At 31.7% G+C, this 22,458-nt stretch overlaps 1 protein-coding gene across 5 annotated transcripts in view; it reads left to right on the top strand.

Moving 5' to 3' along the window:
- The window catches only part of LOC139496367 (xaa-Pro aminopeptidase ApepP-like), a 48,351-nt gene that overhangs the window by 24,141 nt on the left and 1,752 nt on the right, over positions 1–22,458 (top strand). For 3 of the 5 annotated variants that reach the window (XM_071284920.1, XM_071284931.1, XM_071284942.1), the window contains 19 exons: positions 2,701–2,792; positions 3,971–4,066; positions 5,102–5,165; positions 6,859–6,963; positions 9,460–9,552; positions 9,768–9,914; positions 11,188–11,283; positions 12,003–12,084; positions 12,597–12,720; positions 14,154–14,276; positions 15,124–15,210; positions 15,539–15,589; positions 16,163–16,224; positions 17,082–17,231; positions 18,764–18,824; positions 19,648–19,717; positions 20,581–20,760; positions 21,851–21,922; positions 22,252–22,328. In XM_071284920.1, coding sequence (XP_071141021.1) covers positions 2,701–2,792; positions 3,971–4,066; positions 5,102–5,165; positions 6,859–6,963; positions 9,460–9,552; positions 9,768–9,914; positions 11,188–11,283; positions 12,003–12,084; positions 12,597–12,720; positions 14,154–14,276; positions 15,124–15,210; positions 15,539–15,589; positions 16,163–16,224; positions 17,082–17,231; positions 18,764–18,824; positions 19,648–19,717; positions 20,581–20,760; positions 21,851–21,922; positions 22,252–22,328 — 1,832 coding nt within the window. Of the gene's footprint in view, positions 1–1,474; positions 1,589–2,700; positions 2,793–3,970; positions 4,067–5,101; positions 5,166–6,858; positions 6,964–9,459; positions 9,553–9,767; positions 9,915–11,187; positions 11,284–12,002; positions 12,085–12,596; positions 12,721–14,153; positions 14,277–15,123; positions 15,211–15,538; positions 15,590–16,162; positions 16,225–17,081; positions 17,232–18,763; positions 18,825–19,647; positions 19,718–20,580; positions 20,761–21,850; positions 21,923–22,251; positions 22,329–22,458 lie in introns of all 5 variants that reach the window. The other 2 variants (XM_071284901.1, XM_071284911.1) reach the window with 1 other exon arrangement.

Below are 22,458 nucleotides of genomic sequence, written 5' to 3'. Positions count from 1 at the left end.
GTAGAAATGCTATCTGCTATTCTCCTTCTATCAGACAGTAGAACCCGCAAAAATCATAATTTCACTTTCAGACACATTTTAACAAAAAAAGATACTTCTCATATATGTTATGATGGAATGATACTAAACCCGTAACGGGAAGGATTGTGCCTGATATTCATATGATGAAGACATAATCTTTCAATCAGTTTAATTGAAGTCTGGAGCTGACATGTCAGTTAACTGCTAGTAGTCTGTTGTTATTTATGTATTATTGTCATTTTATTTATTTTCTTTGGTTACATCTTAATTTTAATGTGCGCATTGTTATGCGTTTACTTTTCTACATTGGCTAGAGGTATAGTGGGATGGTTGAGATCCCATAAACATGTTTAACCCCACCGCAAGTCATGAGCCTTTGGCCTTTGTTAGTCTTGTATTATTTTTAATTTTAGTTTTTTGCATGTGTACAATTTGGAGTTTAGTATGCCGTTCATTATCACTGAACTAGTATATATATATATATATATTTGTTTATGGGCCAGCTGAAGGACGCCTCCGGGTGCGGGAATTTCTCGCTGCATTGAAGACCTGTTGGTGACCTTCTGCTGTTGTCTGTTCTATGGTCGGGTGGTTGTCTCTTTGACACATTTCCCATTTCCATTCTCAATTTTATTACATATACATTTTCATTTTTTCCATATACCATTACTCAGTGGAATTTATTGCCAATCCATACAGTCACTGTCATTACAGTCGACACTTTCAGAGAACAGATCACACCAGTTGTTCTCCACAAACTAATTTAACTTCTTATTAGCCTATGTACATAGTTTTAATAACAATTAAAAAAAAAAATTAACGTACTATTTATTTCCAATTATTTATGTGTTTTTGTAAATATATATAGGCCACGCTGCGCAAAACAGAAATAATCTTCAGATCCATGAAGGACTACTGAAAGCCTAAAGAAGAAGAATAGCACACTATTTAAATGCATAGCACACTAGTTAAATGAATAACAAAAAGAATTACGTGAATGCGAGCACATTATATATTAAACAATTCTTAACAGATTAGAAAAAAACAAATGCGTAAATAATAAATTTATCAAACTCGTGTATTCAAAGACATTTATATATATGATATTGATGTTCAACCTTCTAATTCTCTTACTTTTTTGATTTGTAAAATCTGAATTATTATTTCCATACCAATATTATATAAATCATATCACCTATTAGAATCCTGCTATACATGATTACACTGTTACATAGTAAAAGCGTATACTTTAAGTTTTATAATAGATTTTAAGTTTCATCTCTGTTTTTGTTTGTGTTTTCTTTTTACTTTTGTCCTTAGTATTTCAAATTTTAATTAATTTGTTTTAAACTATCGAAATATATCCTAGACTACACAAAATCTCATATGTATAGACTCTTTGACATTAATTAATCTCCTAATGATAACATGCAGTAATATACATGTCACGCAGGTATGACATATTTGTTTTGGTTTTTGGTTGTCAAGTGGTTTTGTATGATTATTGTGACCTGGAAGAAAGTGATGATGATAGAATATGTGATTTTTATAGCTGCATTAATATACGGTAATGCTAATAAATCTTTTAATATCATATAATTATAACCTTTCATGTTTTTGTTCCTATTAAAGTATATTAAGTTTTGGTTAACATCAAAGTCACTTTTTGTTGCCACATTTTTTTTTCATTTTAAATAGTACACACAGAGAGACAAGAAAGAATAAGTTATGGTTTACAAATGTTCAAATCGCGCAAATCTATAGAAATCAGGTCGATAAACTGGAAGAAAATGTATGAACAATGAATGAACTCAATGCAAAATTTTAAAATCGTGTTCACGCTCCCAATTTTAGGTTTAATTCAAATAGTTAGGTTCCAGTGTTCCTGTTGAAGTTAATTCCACAAAAGAGTTTCGGACGTATAAATCTACATAGAAGAAAAAGGTCAAATGTTTCACATAAGCAACATTCATGCCTAATGTTGGAAACCTAGAATTCCGAGCATCGACAATTAATAACTAAAATCCATCTTTATAGAAAATTAAACACGATTTATTCACACTAAAACACACTGCAAACACTCCGACAGTTCATATAGTTATCAATGGTACCAGGATTATAATTTAATACGCCAGACGCGCGTTTCGTCTACATAAGACTCATCAGTGACGTTCAGATCAAAAAAGTTATAAAACCCGTTTTAGCTATCTTCGTAAACAGTCCTATCAAATCATCTATTTCCTCTCAGGTCACTAGCACACAACGTCAAAATACGGGAAACAACATTGACACTGTATTGCGTAAGAAAATGACAGTGCTGATGATGATATTCCAACCAGAGTGTTTTTTTTAACTGACATGATTCAATTTTAGTTTTGCAATTGACTAATTTAGTGAATTATTAAACTTTTTCCAAATTAAATTATAGTCTCCTTGCACCGTTAGTTGATAAAGTTTGAAGGCTTTTATTTTCTTCTATTATATATTTAAATATATTCATGTATTGCCAAGTTCAAATTATTTTCGTCTATTGAAAGATGAATACGGGACGTGTTAAACGAATGCGGGGTTTGTCGGATTTAGCGATAAGGTTAGTTCGGTGTCTGCATACATAATGCTGACATGTGTTCAGCAATGCCTCCGTAGTGAATTTCAAACATTAACTTTGTTCTTTTGTAGTAAAAGAAACGAAGGGACATGACCTTGGAGTAGATTGTGTTGTTGCTATTCCAGAACAAAGTTTTATCCTCGACAGATTAAGTTGCCCAAATGTAAGATACATAGTTTTCATACAGGAATTGTGTTTCGTTGGAATTATTGAAATCCATTGAAGTATAAGAACCGGACTAGTTAAAGAGCTATATGATCAAAAAGAACCTGAAAAATAGCTTAGATCAAGTTTGTCCGAGGAAGTTGAAACCTTTGTTGCTTTATGATTTATAAAATTATAAATGGTCAATTTCATAACGGTTTGCTACATATCTTGTCTGTATCGGAGCACTTACTACTGAGCTTATAATACCTTCGTCGACTGATATTACTGATAAAAAATACTGTTGAAGCGCTTTCTTGATAAACCTTAATCAGGAAGTAATAGATAAAGAAATTATTTTCACGACTTGATATATTCATTTCAACGTTTATTTTATTTCATAACAAAATACAGCAAAATTTAATAAACAATGTCCTATAAAATCTTGATATTTCAAAAGAAGAATAAGCTGTTTGGACTTGGAGTCATGATGCAAATTTTTTTTTAATAATTTTTCGAAATTTATCATATTTTTCGAAATTTTCATAATTTTTCGAAATTTATCATGCATATAATACTCCTTAAATTTCATTTGAATTTTAGCATGTCAAATGCTTGCAGTATTTATGATCTGATATACAATTATTTTTCTGTGAAGTTGTGAAATGGATACGGGACTGTGTAAAAGAGACAACAACCCGATCAAAAAGCAGAAAACAGATCAAGACTAACAATGGATCTTCAATTACAACATAGCGAGAAAATCACCCACCTGGAGGCAGGCTTCAGCGGCACCATAAACAAAAAAATATACTAGTTCAGAGAAAATGCACGTCACACTTTAAACTCCAAAACATATAGAAGGACCAAAATTAAAAAAAAAAACCCAACATACAAGACTAACAAAGGCCAATGGTTTCTAACTTGGGACAGGCACAATACAATCTTTCAATATAACAGTAGAAAATAAACTCATCATAAATACCAGGACTAAATTTTGTATATACGCCAGACGCGCGTTTCGTCTACAAAAGACTTATCAGTGACGCTCGAATCCAAAAAGTTAAAAGGGCCAAATAAAGTACGAAGTTGAAGAGCAGTACGGACCAACATGTCAATACTATATATTCCCTTTGTGAGTTGTCAAACTTTTATTTGAAATTAATAAAATATATAATGATGAAACATTGTTTGCAGAATACAGCAACACAGGATCGACTACAACAAGTTCGTGCATTGTTTGATTTTCATAACATTAATGCCTACATAATTACCATAGAGGATGTCCATATGGTATGTATATGCTTACACTAATAGAAAAACAAAGGATATGGGGTATCCATCCATCACACAAAATCAGTAAATGCACAAAAACAAAAATACAAAAAGCAAAGGAACAGCGCTGTTTTTGCTGTTCTTCATCCCAAAGTTACAATGAAACCTGAACACGGAACAAAAGGCTATTGTAACACTATGCTGTGCTGCAGTGTTTTATAAAAACTTTAAGAAAGATTCAATTGATTTTTATGTACATAATAATAATGATAATAATAACGTTATAGGTTAATCAGTATAAAATATTATTGATGTTCTACAACGTGACCTAGTACATGTTTTGGCTTGGGGTAAGAAATACGGGTGGTCATCGCGAAGTGGTCAGTTAATTGACAAGTATCGTTTTGATTGAACTTCCGGAATGACCACTGTTACGACATATTTACATACAGCTTTTGGCCTTAAAAAAGTAAACAACTTTATTTCTAAATTTTTGGCCACGTTTGTAGAACTTTAAAAGGAACTGTCTTTTACAGATAGTTCAGATTGTAACTGATCAGTATTGTTACTTTGTTGAATTAAATCGCCTTTGTCAGTTTAGTAGTTGTTTTGTACCTGTGTATCTGGTTTATTGTTGGTGTGCAGCCTAACTTGACTTTTCGAGAGTCTAATACAATCACCTCACTGCAAGTTTAAGACGGCCCCTAGCATTGTTATATTGATTTGAACATAAGTAGACGATCGACAACTTTGAAGATGTCAAATACACGTTGTTTAATCTGAGTGTTTTTAAAAATTTTACTCTGCATGTTTTTCACATGTAAATTTTAAAGTATTTTTAATCGTTAAATTACACGGAAGAATTGTACTAGACAGCATGCGAAAGATCCGTAGTAAAAAAAAATCTTTTTTTTATGTTTACAACTTATTGTTATGTATTCATTTGTCACAACCTAGATAAGATTGTCTTTCGGAAAAATATTAAAAGTTGATATTTGCCACTTTTTATATATCTAAAGAAACGATAAAACTTTCATGTGATTTTTTTCACAGCAATTCACGACATCTTTGCATGATAGACGATTACAGGCAGTATCCGGATTTTCTGGCGTTATCGGTAAGAATGATGTAAGATGAGTTAGTGTAGGAAATCAAACGTTCATTTTAAATTTGACTTGATCCTTATTTTTTATCGATTTGTTGTCAATAATGTTATAAGTCACCAAATCACTAAGTGCTTCAACAGCTGAAGTCCACAATTAACAAAAATATAATATAAGTGCTTCTAAGCAAGAGAAAACTTGTGTCATGCATACCCATCATTTCTACTCGATGACCATTTCGCCAACACGAACAAAGGAAACTTTTTGGGTTTATCATACTGCTACGAATAAATGGCACATATGGAAGGACTCAATTATGTCTGTTTGTTTTGTTTACGCATCGTTGTCAATATAATGGAATTTGATGCGACTTTCATACAAGTGAGAGGTTTAGCCAGCTATTAAACAAGGTTCAATCCACCACTTTCTGCATTAGAAAATTCCTGTTCCAAGTCAGGAATATGACAGTTAAATTTCATAGATACTTTTGGGGCTTCTTTGTTAAATATTTGTTTGTTTTTGTTCTAATTGGGATTGTGACACAGTGATGACTGCGGTACCCCTATTTTGACAATTTTACCGATTATGTCTGTTTTGTTCACGCATCGTTGTAAATATTATAGAATTTGATGCGACAATCATACAAGTGAGATGTTAAGCGCTATAAACTAGGTTCAATCTACCATTTTCTACATTTGAAAAAGCCTGTACCAAGTCAGGATTATGATAGTTGTTGTCCGTTTGTTTGATGTGTTTTGTCATTTGATTTTGCAATTTGATTAGGGACTTTCCATTTAAAATTTTCCTCGGAGTTCAGTATTTTTGAGATTTCACTTTTTGTTGTCAATTCGTTTGATGTGTTTTATCTGTTGATTTTGCCTTTTGATTAGGGATAAACTCATCATACATATCAGGATTAAATTTTGTATTTAAACCAGACGAGCGTTTCGTCTACAAAAGACTCACCAGTGACGCTCGAATAAAAAAAGTTAAAAAGGCCAAATAAAGTACTAAGTTGAAGAGCATTGAGGACCAAAATTCTTTACAGTTTTGCCAAATACAAGACATTACCATTTTGAATTTTCCTCGGAGTTCAGTATTTTTGATATTTTGTTTTTATAAAAATGCTAAAAAAAATGTTTTCATATAAAAATGTGTTTCTATTAAACTAAAGGTATGCAATTTTTTTGTTTAGAATCATACAATTTAAAACTGATCTTAGACGCATTCACAAATAATTTACGCAAGGCTTAATTGGTTAAAGAATTAACACACAGTTATCTCATTGACAATCATACCACATCTTCTTTAAAAAAAAACAAACAAAAAAAACAGTATATAATTTCCCAAAACTCTTGCAAAATCTGGTTTGTTATCAACAAAACAAATGAGCTGTCAAACAATTATCAAGATATAATTAAATGTTGGATGTAACTCGTCTTCTGATTGGTTGACGTCGTTTTTATTTACAGCTCATAGACATAATTTTACGCGGGTTATTCAGTGTGCACCACATTTTTTTATGTTATTTCTTCATAGACAGAAAAATATTACATTCTTTTCTTAAGTAAAGTGTTCAGTACATTTGCAACATCACTTGCATATATTTAGGTATCAATCTTATGATTTTTATGAGGAGTATCTCTTTTTAAAAATAATAATGATTTGTTTGTAAGTATAAAAAATATCTGACTGCCTATCAATAAGGTCTCGGAGTTGTAACAAGGTCTACAGCAGCTCTTTGGACTGATGGAAGGACTTTTATACAAGCAACTGAGGAAGTGGACTGTGGTTGGGAGATCTACAGGAAAGGTAGAATAAATTATATAGTATTTTCCTATAATAGTTATCAAAGGTACCAGGATTATAATTAAGTACGCCAGACGCGCGTTTCGTCTACACCAGAGATGCCTGGGATAAGAAAATCCTTAGTTTTTCGTAAAATTTAAAGTTTTGTAAACAGGAAATTTATAAAAATTACCACATTATTGATATTCATGTCAACACCGAAATGTTGACTACTGGGCTGGTGATACCCTCGGGGACGAAACGTCCACCAGCAGTGGCATCGACCCAGTGGTGTAAATAGTTATCAATTCCCTTCCGGAGCACCTGAGATCACCCCTAGTTTTTGGTGGGGTTCGTGTTGTTTATTCTGTAGTTTTCTATGTTGTGTCATGTGTACTATTGTTTTTCTGTTCGTCTTTTTCATTTTTAGCCATGGCGTTGTCAGTTTGTTTTAGATTTATGAGTTTGACTGTTCCTTTGGTATCTTTCGTCCCTCTTTTATCAAAGGTACCAGGATTATAATTTAGTACGCCAGACGCGCGTTTCGTCTACATCAGACTCATCAGTGACGCTCATGTCAAAATATTCATAAAGCCAAACAAGAACAAAGTTGAAGAGCATTGAGGATCCAAAATTCCCAAAAAGTGGTTCCAAATACGGCTAATGTAATCTATGCCTGGGATAAGAATATCTTTAGTTTTTCGTAAAATTCAAAGTTTTGTAAACAGGAAATTTATAAAAATGACCACATTATTGATATTCATGTCAACACCGAAATGATGACTACTGGGCTGGTGATACCCTCGGGGACGAAACGTCCACCAGCAGTGACATCGACCCAGTGGTGTAAATATCTATCAAATGTACCAGGATTATAATTTAGTACGCCAGACGCGCGTTTCGTCTACATCAGACTCATCAGTGACGCTCATATCAAAATATTTATAAAGCCAAATAAGAACAAAGTTGAAGAGCATTGAGGATCCAAAATTCAAAAAAGTGGTGCCAAATACGGCTAAGGTAATCTATGCCTGGGATAAGAAAATCCTTAGTTTTTCGTAAAATTCAAAGTTTTGTAAACAGGAAATTTATAAAAATGACCACATTATTGATATTCATGTCAACACCGAAATGTTGACTACTGGGCTGGTGATACCCTCGGGGACGAAACGTCCACCAGCAGTGGCATCGACCCAGTGGTGTAAATAGTTATGAAAGGTACAAGGATTATAATTAAGTTCGCCAGACGCCCGTTTCGTCTACATCAGACTCATCAGTGACGCTCATATCAAAATATTTATAAAGCCAAACAAGAACAAAGTTGAAGAGCATTGAGGATCCAAATTCCAAAAAGTTGTGCCAAATACGGCTAAGGTCATCTATGCCTGGGATAAGAAATGTATGTCTATGTTGTTTTTGAATCAGTTTAGACACATTTTAAGTTTACAATCCCTTTAATAAAAAACAATTCATATAACAACAAACAAGAAGCTTTAAACAACAAAAACAAAAGCCCAATCCACAACCCTCTCCCCACAAGAATACAAGAATAAAAAAATAAAGAAAGCGAGTGCCAATAAACATTTAAAATATACGAGATTTACTTACTTTTGATGGAGTTTGAAATATACCGTGTCAACTGTTCCTTCCAAATGATATGCAGACATGGTCATTAAAATGGTCTGAGAAATTAAAGAAAAAGAAGAAAAGTACCATTAGTTCTCCCTTCCCGAAATGCATAGTAAACGGTTAAAATTTTGTATGTACGATAAACGCGCGTTTCGTCTACAAAAGACTCACCAGTGACGCTCGAATCCACAAAAAATAAAAAGGCCAAATAAAGTACGAAGTTGAGGAGCATTGAGGACCAATATTCTTAAAAGTTTTGCCAAATACAGCTATGGTTATCTTTTCCTGAGGTAGTAACCTTAGTATTTCACAAATTCAAAAGTTTTGTTAACAGTTAATATATAAATATGACCATATCAATGATAATTCATGTCAGCATATAATCTGCAATGATTCTTCACACACAGATAAGTAATATTCAATACCATGCCTAACTCTGAATGGATCCATTGTATCTTGTCATCATAAATCCTACTGGTATTAACATTGGGTACCAGTTTGAAAAAATACACATGCTGTATGCTAAGGCAGCAACCATTTGATTTTCGGGGGGGGGGGGGGGGGGGGGGGGCTATGGTTTTTTTTTCTGGACAAATTTTTTTTTTCGCCTGAGGCGAAAAACAATCTATTTTTTTAGCGACAAGTCGAAAACAATTTTTTTCTTTCAATTTTAGCATTACATATAGTGGCAGCTGAGGGTGAAACAAACAATTTTTTTTCTCAGAATCAAAAACAAATTATTTTTTTCTCCAAAAACTGGAAACAAACTTTTTTTTCCAAAAAAAAACCATAGCCCCACCCCCCCCTCAGAAAATCAAATGGTTGCTGCCTAATTGTCTCTGTTATTATATATGTTTAATTCAAACTAGTTTGTTTTTTTACAAATGACAGGTGGTCCTAACACTACATCGGTTACTGATTGGATAAAAGAGCATGCTGGTGATAATGCAGCAGTTGGTTCCAATCCTAATTATATGTATTCAGGTAAGGTATAACATTATTAGATTTAACTTTTTGATTTTTAGATTGCAGTTGTCCTTTCTTTATCATATATGAATTAAAGAGATGCGAGATAATCTTAAAATGTTTTTAAAACCAGAAAACAGTGGTTTCAATCAATGGCACAATTTCTATCAAATTACAAAATTAACCATTTAACATTTTTGTTGTTCTTTAATTATTTGGTTTATATTACATAGTATGGTGGAAGAACTTTGATTTTGTGCTAAGCAAAAACAATCTCACACTTAAAGCCATTGAACCAGATTTAGTAGATAAAATATGGACATCAGACAGACCTCCACAACCAAGTACTGATATCAATGTTCTAGACATTAAATATGCAGGTAAGAGTCGATTTATCTTTTACAGAAATAGATTGAACCCCCAGTTGTTATAAATGATCAAATGCAAGTAAGATCAAATGATATACAACTTAATAAAGACTAGATGTTAAAGCCTAGTGAAATGATTTATTTTGATAATCCTTTTCTTGTTATATGTTTCTATACAAAAAAAAGGTTTTTGAACTACTGGTTAAATTTAACAATAAATTGTATCTGCTTACTATATAAAGGCGCTTTGAAAATGGCTCCGTTCATTACATCATTATTTTCTTTTTTGATATTAGTAGCCTTTTTGCTTTTAAAAGGTAGCAATAAACCAATGTTTCTTCAATATTTAAAATCAAAATGAATTTCGTGTGTTCGAGGCGCCTTTCTGGATTTTATCTTCAATAGGAAAGCATCAGGGATGTATAAATGTAGAAACGTTATGAGCTAAACGACAAAATTGCACCTTAAACGAATAGCAGATTGAGTTAACTTCTATGAAATCAGTCGCTAAAAACTTTATTTTCATACAGAAATGCTTTGATGCGTACTAATAGTTTTATATCAACGTATATTTGCTATATAAGAGCAAAAGAGTACTCCAAAATGCATGCGATTATAATTCTGACTAAAGTGGATAAGAGTAATACAACAATGAGACAGCAAACGGCATTAAATTACCAGACTCCCTAGCAGGAAAAAAAAACCCCGGTCTCCATGAATAGGTGTTCTATAAAATATTCTAAACTATTTCTCAAGTCTTAAAAAATGTGAAGTAATATATCAAATATCTTCTTTCTTTCAACGCATTATTTTCAAAATAACGATCACGGTAAGGTATCATGACATAAGACATCCACCGACTCGAGATTTCTAATAACGACAGGGACAAGCGGATTTAGCAATGATTTACAATGTTGCACCACATCAAGTTCTTCGTCTCATAATTTCAAGAATTGCTAAAAACTATAAATTTGTTGACGAATTAACCATAAACTCATACATTGGTAAAGTTATAGAGAGTCATCGATATTTTTTTACTTTCACAAATTTTATTTTTTTATCATTATAACTTTTATTAAACGCAGAACTAATATCAACTGCAATAAGCTCAAATTCTTAGATTTAGGGATAGTCTTTATACATCTTAACTATGTATACCTGACGTTTTATCTCAAATGTGTCGTTAGAATAAGACGAAACCTTGTAGTCATATTGTTAAGAAATGAATTACATAGTTTGGATACCTAATTCTTAGTGTTGATACTTTACAATTAAATGAAATAAGGACGAAAATGGGAAGATAAACTTAGAGACGTTAGAAAAGAGATGACTCAATTAGGTGTCGACGTTCTAGTGACAACCGGGTTGGATGAAATAGCATGTAAGTAGACTCATTATAGATACCAGGATTACATTTCGTATTTACGCCAGACGCGCGTTTCGCCTACAAAAGACTCATCAGTAACGCTCAAATCCCAAAAAAGTTAAAAAATAAAAAATAAAAAAATGCTTACTAAAGTACGAAGTTGAAGAGTATTGAGGACAAAAATTCCTAAACAATTTGCCAAATACAGCTAATGTAGTCTTTTTCTTAGGTAGAAAAGCCTTGGTATTCAAAAATTCAAAAGTTTTGTAAACAGTTAATTTATAAATATGACCATATCAATGATAATTCATGTCAGTAACTTTACTCTAATTACATTTAATTTTTGATGATCTAATATTTCAATTGAAACAAAAGTCATCACAGATGATTTTTATATGATGTTGTTTGTTAAATATCCAGGACGAGAACTGATAACGGTAAAAAAAAATCAAAAAATAAAGAAGATATCTTATTGAATTAAAAATGATATAATTTTGTCTCAGTTATCTGTAGTTTCAATTATCTGTAGTTTATCTATATAATTTAAAAGGACTCGCTGATTTTCTTTACCATTAGCACTTTGACATTCAATTCGACTCAAATATACAATAGATCTTTTTTGCCGCATACATAAATACGCAAAGAACCGAGCAGTATCTATGTTAATGTAATTATTGCGTTACATTGGCTGAAAACATAATTTTGGTAAACATTGTAATTTTATTTATTTACAGGGCTTTACAATATCCGAGCAAGAGATATAGAGTATGAACCATACCCTTATGCTTTTTCTATTGTGCAGCATCAAACTACTAGGTAATGCAAAAAGTAGTTATAAAATTAAACTGAGCAACATTTCTAGTAGAAAATGCAGAAAAAAGTGCTAAACAGTTCTGATATCGTTCATTGTTTTAAAACCATGGAGAAATGGAAATCTGTCTTTATCTTTTCTTTAGCAGAATATATAAATGTGTATAAAATGGCGTATACAATCGTATCTTTAAAACAGAACATTTTTTGTTATTTGTACATTTTCTAGTGCAAAGTATTTTTTTATGTTAACTGCATGTTGATATATTTCATATTTTCAAAATATTTGCACATTATCTGATAGTTACATAGCAATTGAAGTTTAATTAGTTAACATATGGTTTGGGTTTGTTCGCCACATATAGACCATTAGTATGACGTACAAAATACTTTCTGAAATCTTACCATTCATTGTTTTCAACCTATAGATGTCACCACCTTTTCATATATTGTATTTATATTCTTGAAGATCCGTATCTAAATGTTGTGTTATTTGTTCTCATTAAATCTTTTCACAGTATATATATTATGGACAGTAAATCAAAGCTTTCCCGTCCTAGTTCAGATCCAGAAAGCTTAGTTACTCTGAAAGAACACCTGAAGACGAACAATAACGGGCAATGTTCCAGATCATGTGTGCAAGTAAATAACATTATTGTTTTTTCTTTCTGTCAGATAGATAATAATTGTTATGTAGAATTTTGACCGTCTGTATATTCACAGATATCTTTTTTTGCTATTAATTTTGTTTTAAGGCGTCAGTTATACAAGTAGTGATAGTGAGTTTTCCTTTTTATCGTAAACATTAATGAATTGATATTAATACGAGGAAACGATGTCGACCTGTTAAGTTCCCGTGATGATATTGAATGTTATAAGATGTCAGAAACCAGTTATTTTACAATAAATCTTTAGAATTTCATGGATTTATGATTTTATTTTCTTGAAAATTCATTCAAGCTTATATACAAATAAAAGGTATGGTTTCAAGGAACTAAGATTTGTGCGTGCTTATGTAAATATATAGAAAACCTTTAAATTTGGGTGTCTGTCCAGCATGGAGATTTTAAAATTTATAAATGCATTGCAAATAAGGCAAAAAATGTGATGCTCGGATACCAATCTAGTCCTAACCTGCCAAATCCTGCTAAAAGCCGACAAGAATTTTAGGCAAAATTCAAGAGATAAATGATATTCAGTGAATTAGAGCCTTGTCCGAACCTATCCATACCATCAAAATCTCAAGATATTTTTGTTTACATAGAACTGCATTTTCCCCCCACTTTGATTGGATGCCGTCAAGTGAGGAGACCACAATTTTGACAGCTGATTGGACCCATATGTGAAGGCAAATCCCCAACCTGTGTATGCAACTACTTACTTGTATAGTACAATAGCCTAGAATTTACATTCATTTTTTTTATCAGTCCACATGATGCAATTATATACCTCAATGCTTCACTATAACAAAATTTCTGCGTGGGACACATGTTCTGGTACACAAAAAACTGGTACCTGCCACCTAAGTACTCATTTGTCAGCCTAGTTTACGTGTTTATTACATTTGATTTTACCAAGCTGATTATTACCCATGATATGGTTTAGTACCCGTTATGATGACGTTGCAGAAATCAAAAGATGGTTATTTACGAAACCTTTTCTCCGTATAATAGTGATTTGAAAAAAAATATTCATTTGTTTGCGGATTTACCTGTAAGCGTATTGGTTGTAAAAAAGATCCTTTTATCTTTTACGAAAAACACTGACCAAAATGCTTTCATTCCATGTCTTGCTTTTCTCACCATTAACCTGTTGCAATGGTACAGGTCAACTATGCTTGATTGATAGTATTGATCAATATGAATATTAATATAAAATATAGATTAGCTCACTTTAGAAGATACAAAACTGTAAAAGTCATTTGACATTAATAAGAATAAAATTACGAAATTACACTAATTGTTTGGTAAAAAAAATCAACTACAAAAAAATCGACCAAAATGATAAGGGCCTTATCTCATTAAGGATTCAATTTCTGTTTCAATTTAAATGGTGTTTATTTGATACTTTTCAAGGTCAAGGAATACAACCATTCTAGTTTCGTTGAGGACATTGTAAAATTAGCTGGCCGGAAAGACATAAAGAAAATCATGGTGTCGTTCTCCTGCAATTACAAAATATATTCTTCAATTCCTGAGGTAAAATATATATTCATACTACAACCAAGAAAGGTGATGATACGCAGGAAAATATTACCAATACAAAAATGAAGTGTGAATAATTTTCAAGGTGCCATTAATCATATTTTTGAAACATTACTTTACTGTGACATTGTATCTATCCCAATGATTATGTCCAAATCTTTAATTAATATTCGTATGAAATTCATTTTTCATTCAATAAGCATATTGATATTAACTTTTAAGATACGAATATGTGCACTATTCTTTTATTCAGATTGTCATGTTACATCTTATATCGTTTGTTTTGATTTCTTTCACCTTTCTATGTTGACAACGATGAATAAAAATACAATTTTTTCGCAGGATTCGTTGCCGGTATTATCTTTATTTTTACACAAATATTAAAACGTAAAATGTATTTGTAATTATGAAAAAAGTAAATAATAAAAAAACACCGAACTCCGAGGAAAATTCAAAACGGAAAGTACCTAATTTAATGGTAGATTCGAAATCTCAAACACATCAAACGAATTGGTACATACATTGTCTTATGCAAAGACCGTCTATTTTTTGTGTACTTTATATCTTTCTTTAGTGATATGCTCTCAATACAAAACAGATACATTTGCGCTGGGTATATATAGGCAAAAGGATATCACAAAAAATTATCATCAGTTTATTAAATGGAAAATTTGTATAACTTGTTTTAAATTATTTCAGTGTTTTTTCTTTCTCGTACATGCAAGACTTATCAATAGTGTGAATTATGAACATTATGCGCTTTGTCTCCTGAGTAATATCGATGTCATAACTGCATTAGAAGTTTTTGAAAAAGATATGTGTAAATTGGTATTCTTTTCAGGAAAAGTTATACCAAGGAATTCCACCAACACTTGCTCATAAAGCAAGAAAGAATGACGTAGAACGAATGGGAATGAGACATGCTGTTGTAAGAACGCTTTAATGGTTTAATCATACAAAATAATTTAATTCTAGCCGAGATCTTCAACATCAAAAAGAGATTAAATAATATCCGTTTTTTGCCGGCTTTTTAATCTTAATTGAAATAGCCACACTGGTGCTATATAAAATAAGAGGTAACAGAAGTTCGCCAATGTTCAAAAACAGTAAATAAAAAAAGAAACAACAATATATTTTTTCACATTATGTTTTTGCTTGTATTTTGTGTTCTTTATGGCAACTTGTCAGTCTCATTAAATACAATTTTCAATCAATGCTTTCACAACATATTTTTTAACTTGCTGTAATTTTCATAGTTAGAAGATTCCGTGAAAATGGTTTCCTTGTTTGCTAGAATGGAAAAAGAGGTTTGTATACTAATAACGTAGTGTATAAAAATCAGCAGCAACGAAACTAGGCCTATAATGCTGTGTGCATCAAACGCACATTTAGTCTGCATTAGGCTCACCAGTAGCTCTCAAATTTAAAAAGTTGGAAGACCAAATAAAACACAAAGTTGAAATGCATCGATAACCAAAACATTTGGTCAAATTACAAAAAAAGAAAAGGAAAAAAATGATATTAAAATAAAAAGCAAGACGAAGGGCTCAGTATTCTGATATGCATGATACAAGATATAATAGACGGGAAATGTAAATTTTTTTTTAATATGTTAACAGAAAGCAATATGATAAAAAAAACCAAAGGATATGGTATATCCATCCTTGACATAAAATCATTTAATGCATCTCACAAAGTGTGTTAAAGAAAGCTTATTATGAAACATGATTATGTGTAAAAACTCATCTTATTTCTTCGATTTAAATAACTATACGTGTTTTTGTGTGACTTAATATTCACAAGTGCATCAAACGTTATATAATTTTACACAGCTACCTCATTTTAACCGACGATTATCACTTTTATTATTCTTTATTCAGATTTCTGAAGGAATTCCATGGACAGTATATAAAGCAACTATAGAGGCTATACACACAAGAAGGTACTGAGCTGAAACAAAACCACGCGCCATTTTTCTATTTGGAACTGTTTTAATACGTGATCTTTCATACTTTTAGTATGCTTTAGGATGAGTATCTTAAACAGATATTGGCAAGAATTAAAACCTTCGTCTACCATTACTCTTCTGTACAATACACATATTCCTGTTTAATTACTAAATTATGATCAAACAACGTTTGTAGATTTCTGCCATATTATATGTTCAAACTATTTCTCGTATTAAATTGTACGTATAACAAGAATACCGAACTCAAGGTACAACAACTGTCCTATTACTATGCCCTATAGAACATATCACATTCTTGTGTATTCTACTATATATAAAACCATTGTATTCGTATCATATGTAAATACAAGAAGACACCCGGGAAATCGCGGACATGTGAAGAAGATTACAAAAATATTCATTTTTAAATTCAAAGAATTCCATACAGTCAAACTGCTTTATTCCATTCTTCATAGACTCAATTTTGCTAGTATTAGACCAAAATAATGTTCACTTGAGATCTTTATTTTGCGTTGTTGTTTGAAATTCTATGTTAGGTAATTTTCAAATCTTGTTAAATTTATGTATGATTCTTTTCTTTCTTGTTTTCGTTTGTAAAATGTTAGTTTTAAGTGATATTTTCACTTGAAATTTAGCTAAATGGAAGTAAATTGTGTATATATTTATCTAAAGCATAATATGTATAGTAAGGTGTACTATAACTATTGAATAGTAGGATTTCATTTTAATCGTCAAAACGAAATAAGTTCATAGCCGTGTTTTAGAAATAATTTCTACATGTAAAGTTTATTTAGTTTCCCCAATTAAGATATCTATAATCCATATTTCAGAGAACTGAATCTGTACAGAGACGAGAGTTTTCTAGCTCTGGCAGGCAGTGGTATATCAACTGTACCTCTACTAGCGTATCCTGTAGAAAATGCATCTAGACATCTTGCTACGTCTGAATCATTTCTAATGGATTCTGGAGGACAATATCTGTAAGATTTGAAAAAACCTTTGCATATTTAAATAAATGTATTCGTAAAATATATCATATACTATATATATATAATTTGTGACACATTGCATGAATTCTGTGATTATTAAGGTAAAGTTGACCTTTGGTGGATTTGACCATTCTTTTCAACTACCATTTGTTCATGTAACTTCGACATAAGAAAAGATATGTTGAATGATTGCAAATCAGACAACAATTCATGAGACTAAATCACTAGACTGTTAACAATTAAAGGCAACCATGCGGCCTACAACACTGAGCAAAACTTAATACCGTATATTAGGATATAAAAGTCCATGGTATGGCATAATGTGAAATACATTTAAATCAAAAATGCAAAGGCCTGATTTATGTAGACGAAATGCGCGTTTGGCGTATGGAATTATAAGCCTGTTACATTTGGCAACTTATTATGTTTAAAATTGGCTTGGTTTTCAAATCTATTTGCTTATGAAGTAAAGCGCTTTGGACGAACCAAAATAAAAAAAATTATATTTCTTTTCATTTTCTAGCGCTTTGTCACTACCGCTGGTGTTGGTCTGCTTGTCTGTTTTTCGTTTTCTCGTTTGAATTGTTTCATATTGTCTTATCGGGGCCTTTTATAGCTGACTATGCGGTATGGGATTTGCTCATTGTTGAAGGCCGTACGGTGACCTATAGATGTTAATGTCTGTGTCATTTTGGTCTTTTGTAGGTAGTTGTTTCATTGGCAGTCATACCACATCTTCTTTTTTAATATATTCGGTAGTTTCATCAGACCAGTACACAGTGCGTCTGTTCTAACATGATTTATAACATACCTTCCTGGAATTTTCCGTTGATGATTAAAGAAATTATCAGGAAACTAGAAAGTAGATTTTTATGAAATTTGTCGATTTGATACGATTTCTTGTACGATTTTCATGAAAATATTTACGTCATATAAAACCTTAATGGAGGTAACGCACGCCGAAAAAAACAAGCTACCAATATTTAGGCACATAATGAAATACGCGGTTGTTATGCCCTAGCTTTAATTTTTTCATGTCTTTTTCATGTTGATTTTTGTAATCGTATGTGTTGTTTTGGCGTTTCGAAGAATTTGATGTTAATTATTCATTGGTTCACATTATGGTTATCTCTATGACTTTTAAATGGATCGTTTGGGCATAGCGTCTCCTTTCTACTGCAAACACATTTTGACTATATCGATGGTGGTTTGTATCTTGTTTGTTGTTATCACTATGGCTGCTCTTCTTCCTCCGTCATTTCTAGTGATTAATGAATTCATGACACTGAGAGATTATTTGTTCCTGTCTTTGAGAATTTGGACAACACCTCCAGCTATTTGCATATCAAATTCCTGTGACGATATCAAGTATACGGATTTTAAATGAACCAAGCAGAACTGTATTTATCGGACAATTTCAGTAATGCCCTCTTTCGGGAAAAAAGTACAATTCCAATCTTAATATAATAAATGTGAAGCGTGGTTGAATCGAATGAATGAACACATGCTATTATTACTTACAGGGATGGAACAAGTGATTTGACCAGAACATTCCATTATGGTATTCCGTCGGATCATGAAAAGGTTGATTGATCTTATTTAAAAATGTGCTTTGTATTTAGTACACAGAAAGGAAAAGCAATTACTTTTTCTTTTAAAATAGTTATAATAGTTGGTCATTTTTGTTCCGGATGATGAATATGAAAATGAAATGGTACGATTTGGGACTACACTTGCCGTAGTAATCAAGGTTTATCTATCAAATTTTCCTAATAAAATATTGAATCTATGAACTTAGATAAAACGTATTAATTTTTGTATGAAGCATTTCCTTTTAGTTTAAACAATATGTTATTCAGGTAAAGCAGCGGATAACGATATAAAACATTTGAAATAGATATTAAGGATTTAGAAACAAGAAATTTGCTTTTACAAATCTGCCTCTTTTTACACAAATAAATTACACTTATCGAACAATAAATATTAATACTTATACACCCCGTCATTGTGTTGATATGCCATGGTAAAAGTTTGTTTACATATTTGTTTGTTTTATAGCGATTGAGATATTAACACAATGTTGACTGCTGTACCCCTCTTTTTTGCATTTTTACCCATAATGTTTGTTTGTTTTGTTCACACATAGTTGTCAATATAATGGAATTTTATGCGACTGTCATGTACAAGTGAGAGGTTTAGCTTACAAAGTCTTGTCTTTTTTTAACACTATTATTCTGCAAGATACTTGATTTTCTCTGTTTTGGATTGAATGGGTTAACTTCGTTAGAGTGTGCATCTTTTGAAACTATCGTGCGCTCCTAAATCGATCAGATATAAAATTGTTCTGTTGAATATTTATGTGAACGATAATGATTGCAATGGCTGCCAATTATCACTTTTCTTACAGGAAATATATACAAGAGTACTGATGGCACATCTCAACCTTGCTATGCACAAGTTTCCTGTGGGTCGAACCGGTATTTTACGTTTAATTGATACAGCTGATATAAGTCATTTATTTGAATAAGGTTAAAATAATGTTCTTTAACCTTGATAAATGAATGGTTAATATCTATCGACTTTTATAACATGTATTCATGCAACGATAAATATAAATGCAACAATAGTTAAGCTATGTTCATATCTCGCAAATCGACTTAAAAATGACAATTCAAAGATACAAAGAAATACTGCGGGGATCGCATGATCTCCAAAAAGAGCGGGACCGAGTGCATCTAAAGAAGAAGTTAGTCCTGATATATCTGAATTCCCTTCCGTATGCAATTCAAAACTCAGTCAAAATGTCATTATCGAGAATATGATATTATCGATAAATTACAGATAACTTAACTTGTACCTGAAGATCTAAGACCGCATGTTATAAAGTCTTTAGTTTGGCTAAAGAAGGGATCGAAACCACCTCCTCCCTGACGGTAGTTGAGCATGGTTCCATCCATAAGATCACAATAACAATATCATTGTGCTTATTTTACCTCTATTTTTTCAAATTTGCAAAGGTATCAACTCCTTCAAAATATTAAAATATATTATATACTTTTATATAATATGAATGTTTGTTAACTTTGAATTTTGTGTGTTTGTAAATATAGTCATGTTTGTCTTGATAACATCCAATATTCGGATACCTGCGTTATTTGTGTTTTAAATCTCGATCATCATTCATAAATTCTAAAGGCAATATTGAAATGATAAAAGTCGACCTATTTCTGATTGCATATATATGCTAATTGCATTTGCCCAACATATTTTAAGCCACTTTTTTCACATGAACTACTTAACATAATAGGGAGGTTTTACGTTTTTGCATTGCATTTTGTAGGAAAAGAAATAGATTCGGCTATTAGACAACCACTTTGGGAGATCGGAGTTGACTATCCCCATGAAACAGGCCATGGTATTGCTCATTATGGCGTAGTTGTAGAAGGTCCAGCTCGTATATCTAGTTCTAGAGCTAGCTACACAAGTGACATACCGTTGGAAACCAATTTCTTTGGATACGGTAGGTTTTCTCGACAGATGTTTGTGCCATTTCTAATTGTTAATTATACTTCAAAGATACTTTTACATATAATACGATAATTTCAAACCTAATCTTTATCTACATTTTGTATATCAAAATTTTATATATTTTCCTATGACGTCACTTTTGTGACGTCGATCAAGTCGTGTGATAGACAATACAAGGTTCTGTTGTGCTGTTTTTGTTCTGTGGTTAATCAGCACTTCAGTGCTAACATAAATGTCAATTATATGGTCATTTTTATATGAATTTACTGTTTGCAAAAGTATGACTTATTCTAAATACTAAGGATTTTCTTATCCCAGGCATAGATGACCTTAACCGTATTTGGCACAACCTTTTGGAATTTTGAGTCATCAATGCTTTTTTACTTTATGGTTGTATGGCTTTCAGACTATTTTGATCTTAGCGACACTAATGAGTCTTATGTAGATGAAACGCGCGTGTGGCGTATTAAATTATCAGCCTGGTACCTTTGATACCTATTAGCATGTCGAAATGTATTATTGCAATGTTAATCTGTGTATTTCTCTGTCGTGAATGCGTTTGCGTTTACTTGTACTGTAGTCCTGTAATGTAATATTGTCCTTTCAGTGTTATATTTAACATTGCCATAAAAGCGCGAGGTTTAGTTAGCCAAAAAACCAGGATCAACCCACCATTTGTTTCTTAAAATGTCCTCATGTCCCTTGGTTTCAGTTTGTAACCCAGATTTGTTTTTTCTCAATCAATTTGTGACTTTTGAACAGCGATATACTACTGTTGCCTTTATTAATAGAACATATAAAGTAAATAAATAGTTAAATAACTTTCCCTATACCACAAAGAATGCATGATATACGTTATAGTGTGAATTGAAAATAACTAGTTTGGTAACAATTTCTAGTACAGATGTCAAGCCTTCTGCCTGATATTGGTCTTTTTGAAAAATTGTCACAATTTTTTAAGGCTACTTTTTGATTGCCGTTCTTTCATCAGTTTTACAACACATATCATTCTTTTTATAGATGTGAACCAAGAAATGAAAGTTTGTTTTTAGACTTAGAATTTATAGGAAATATAATTTCAGATCAAACTCAGCTTCTACATATACCGGATCCAGCTGATTATCCAGTTGAGGAGAATATGTGCTTCTCTAATGGTACGAGTATAAATAGAAGATTATCTAAAAAAATATGATATAAAAAATAGATTGAAAATTCAAGAAACAATAATCATATTGCAAATAACATCAGATTTAAGTTGTTTTGCTCATCGAATGTGCTGTGTTTCATTTATATGACTCAAAGTCTGTTACTGATAAACTTACACAAACGTGTAACATGGCATCAAAACCTAACAATATAGAAAATATTCAAGCTAAGAATATATAGAAATATATGTATTTGGGACTCTCCATGTTGAATTTTACTTGGATTTAGTATTTTTGTTATGTTACTTTTTATGAACAAAATAAAAAATATTTTACAGAACCTGGATATTATGAAGTGGGAAAATTTGGTATGAGAATAGAAAATGTAGTAATTGTGAAGAAAATGAACAGAAATGTAAGTTTATAAACTTTAATTTGGAATTTGCATGAATCTGGCTGCTGAAAATGATGGGATCGCCAGGAAATTAACAGATAGGAAAAACAAGTGTACAAAATTCTCACTTGCGCAAACGCAGAAACACATA

This window comes from Mytilus edulis, chromosome 1 (genome assembly GCF_963676685.1).
Source record: "Mytilus edulis chromosome 1, xbMytEdul2.2, whole genome shotgun sequence".
Taxonomy (NCBI): domain Eukaryota; kingdom Metazoa; phylum Mollusca; class Bivalvia; order Mytilida; family Mytilidae; genus Mytilus; species Mytilus edulis.
The sequence above is the reverse complement of the archived record's forward strand: the minus strand, read 5'-3'. Positions and strand labels throughout refer to the sequence as shown.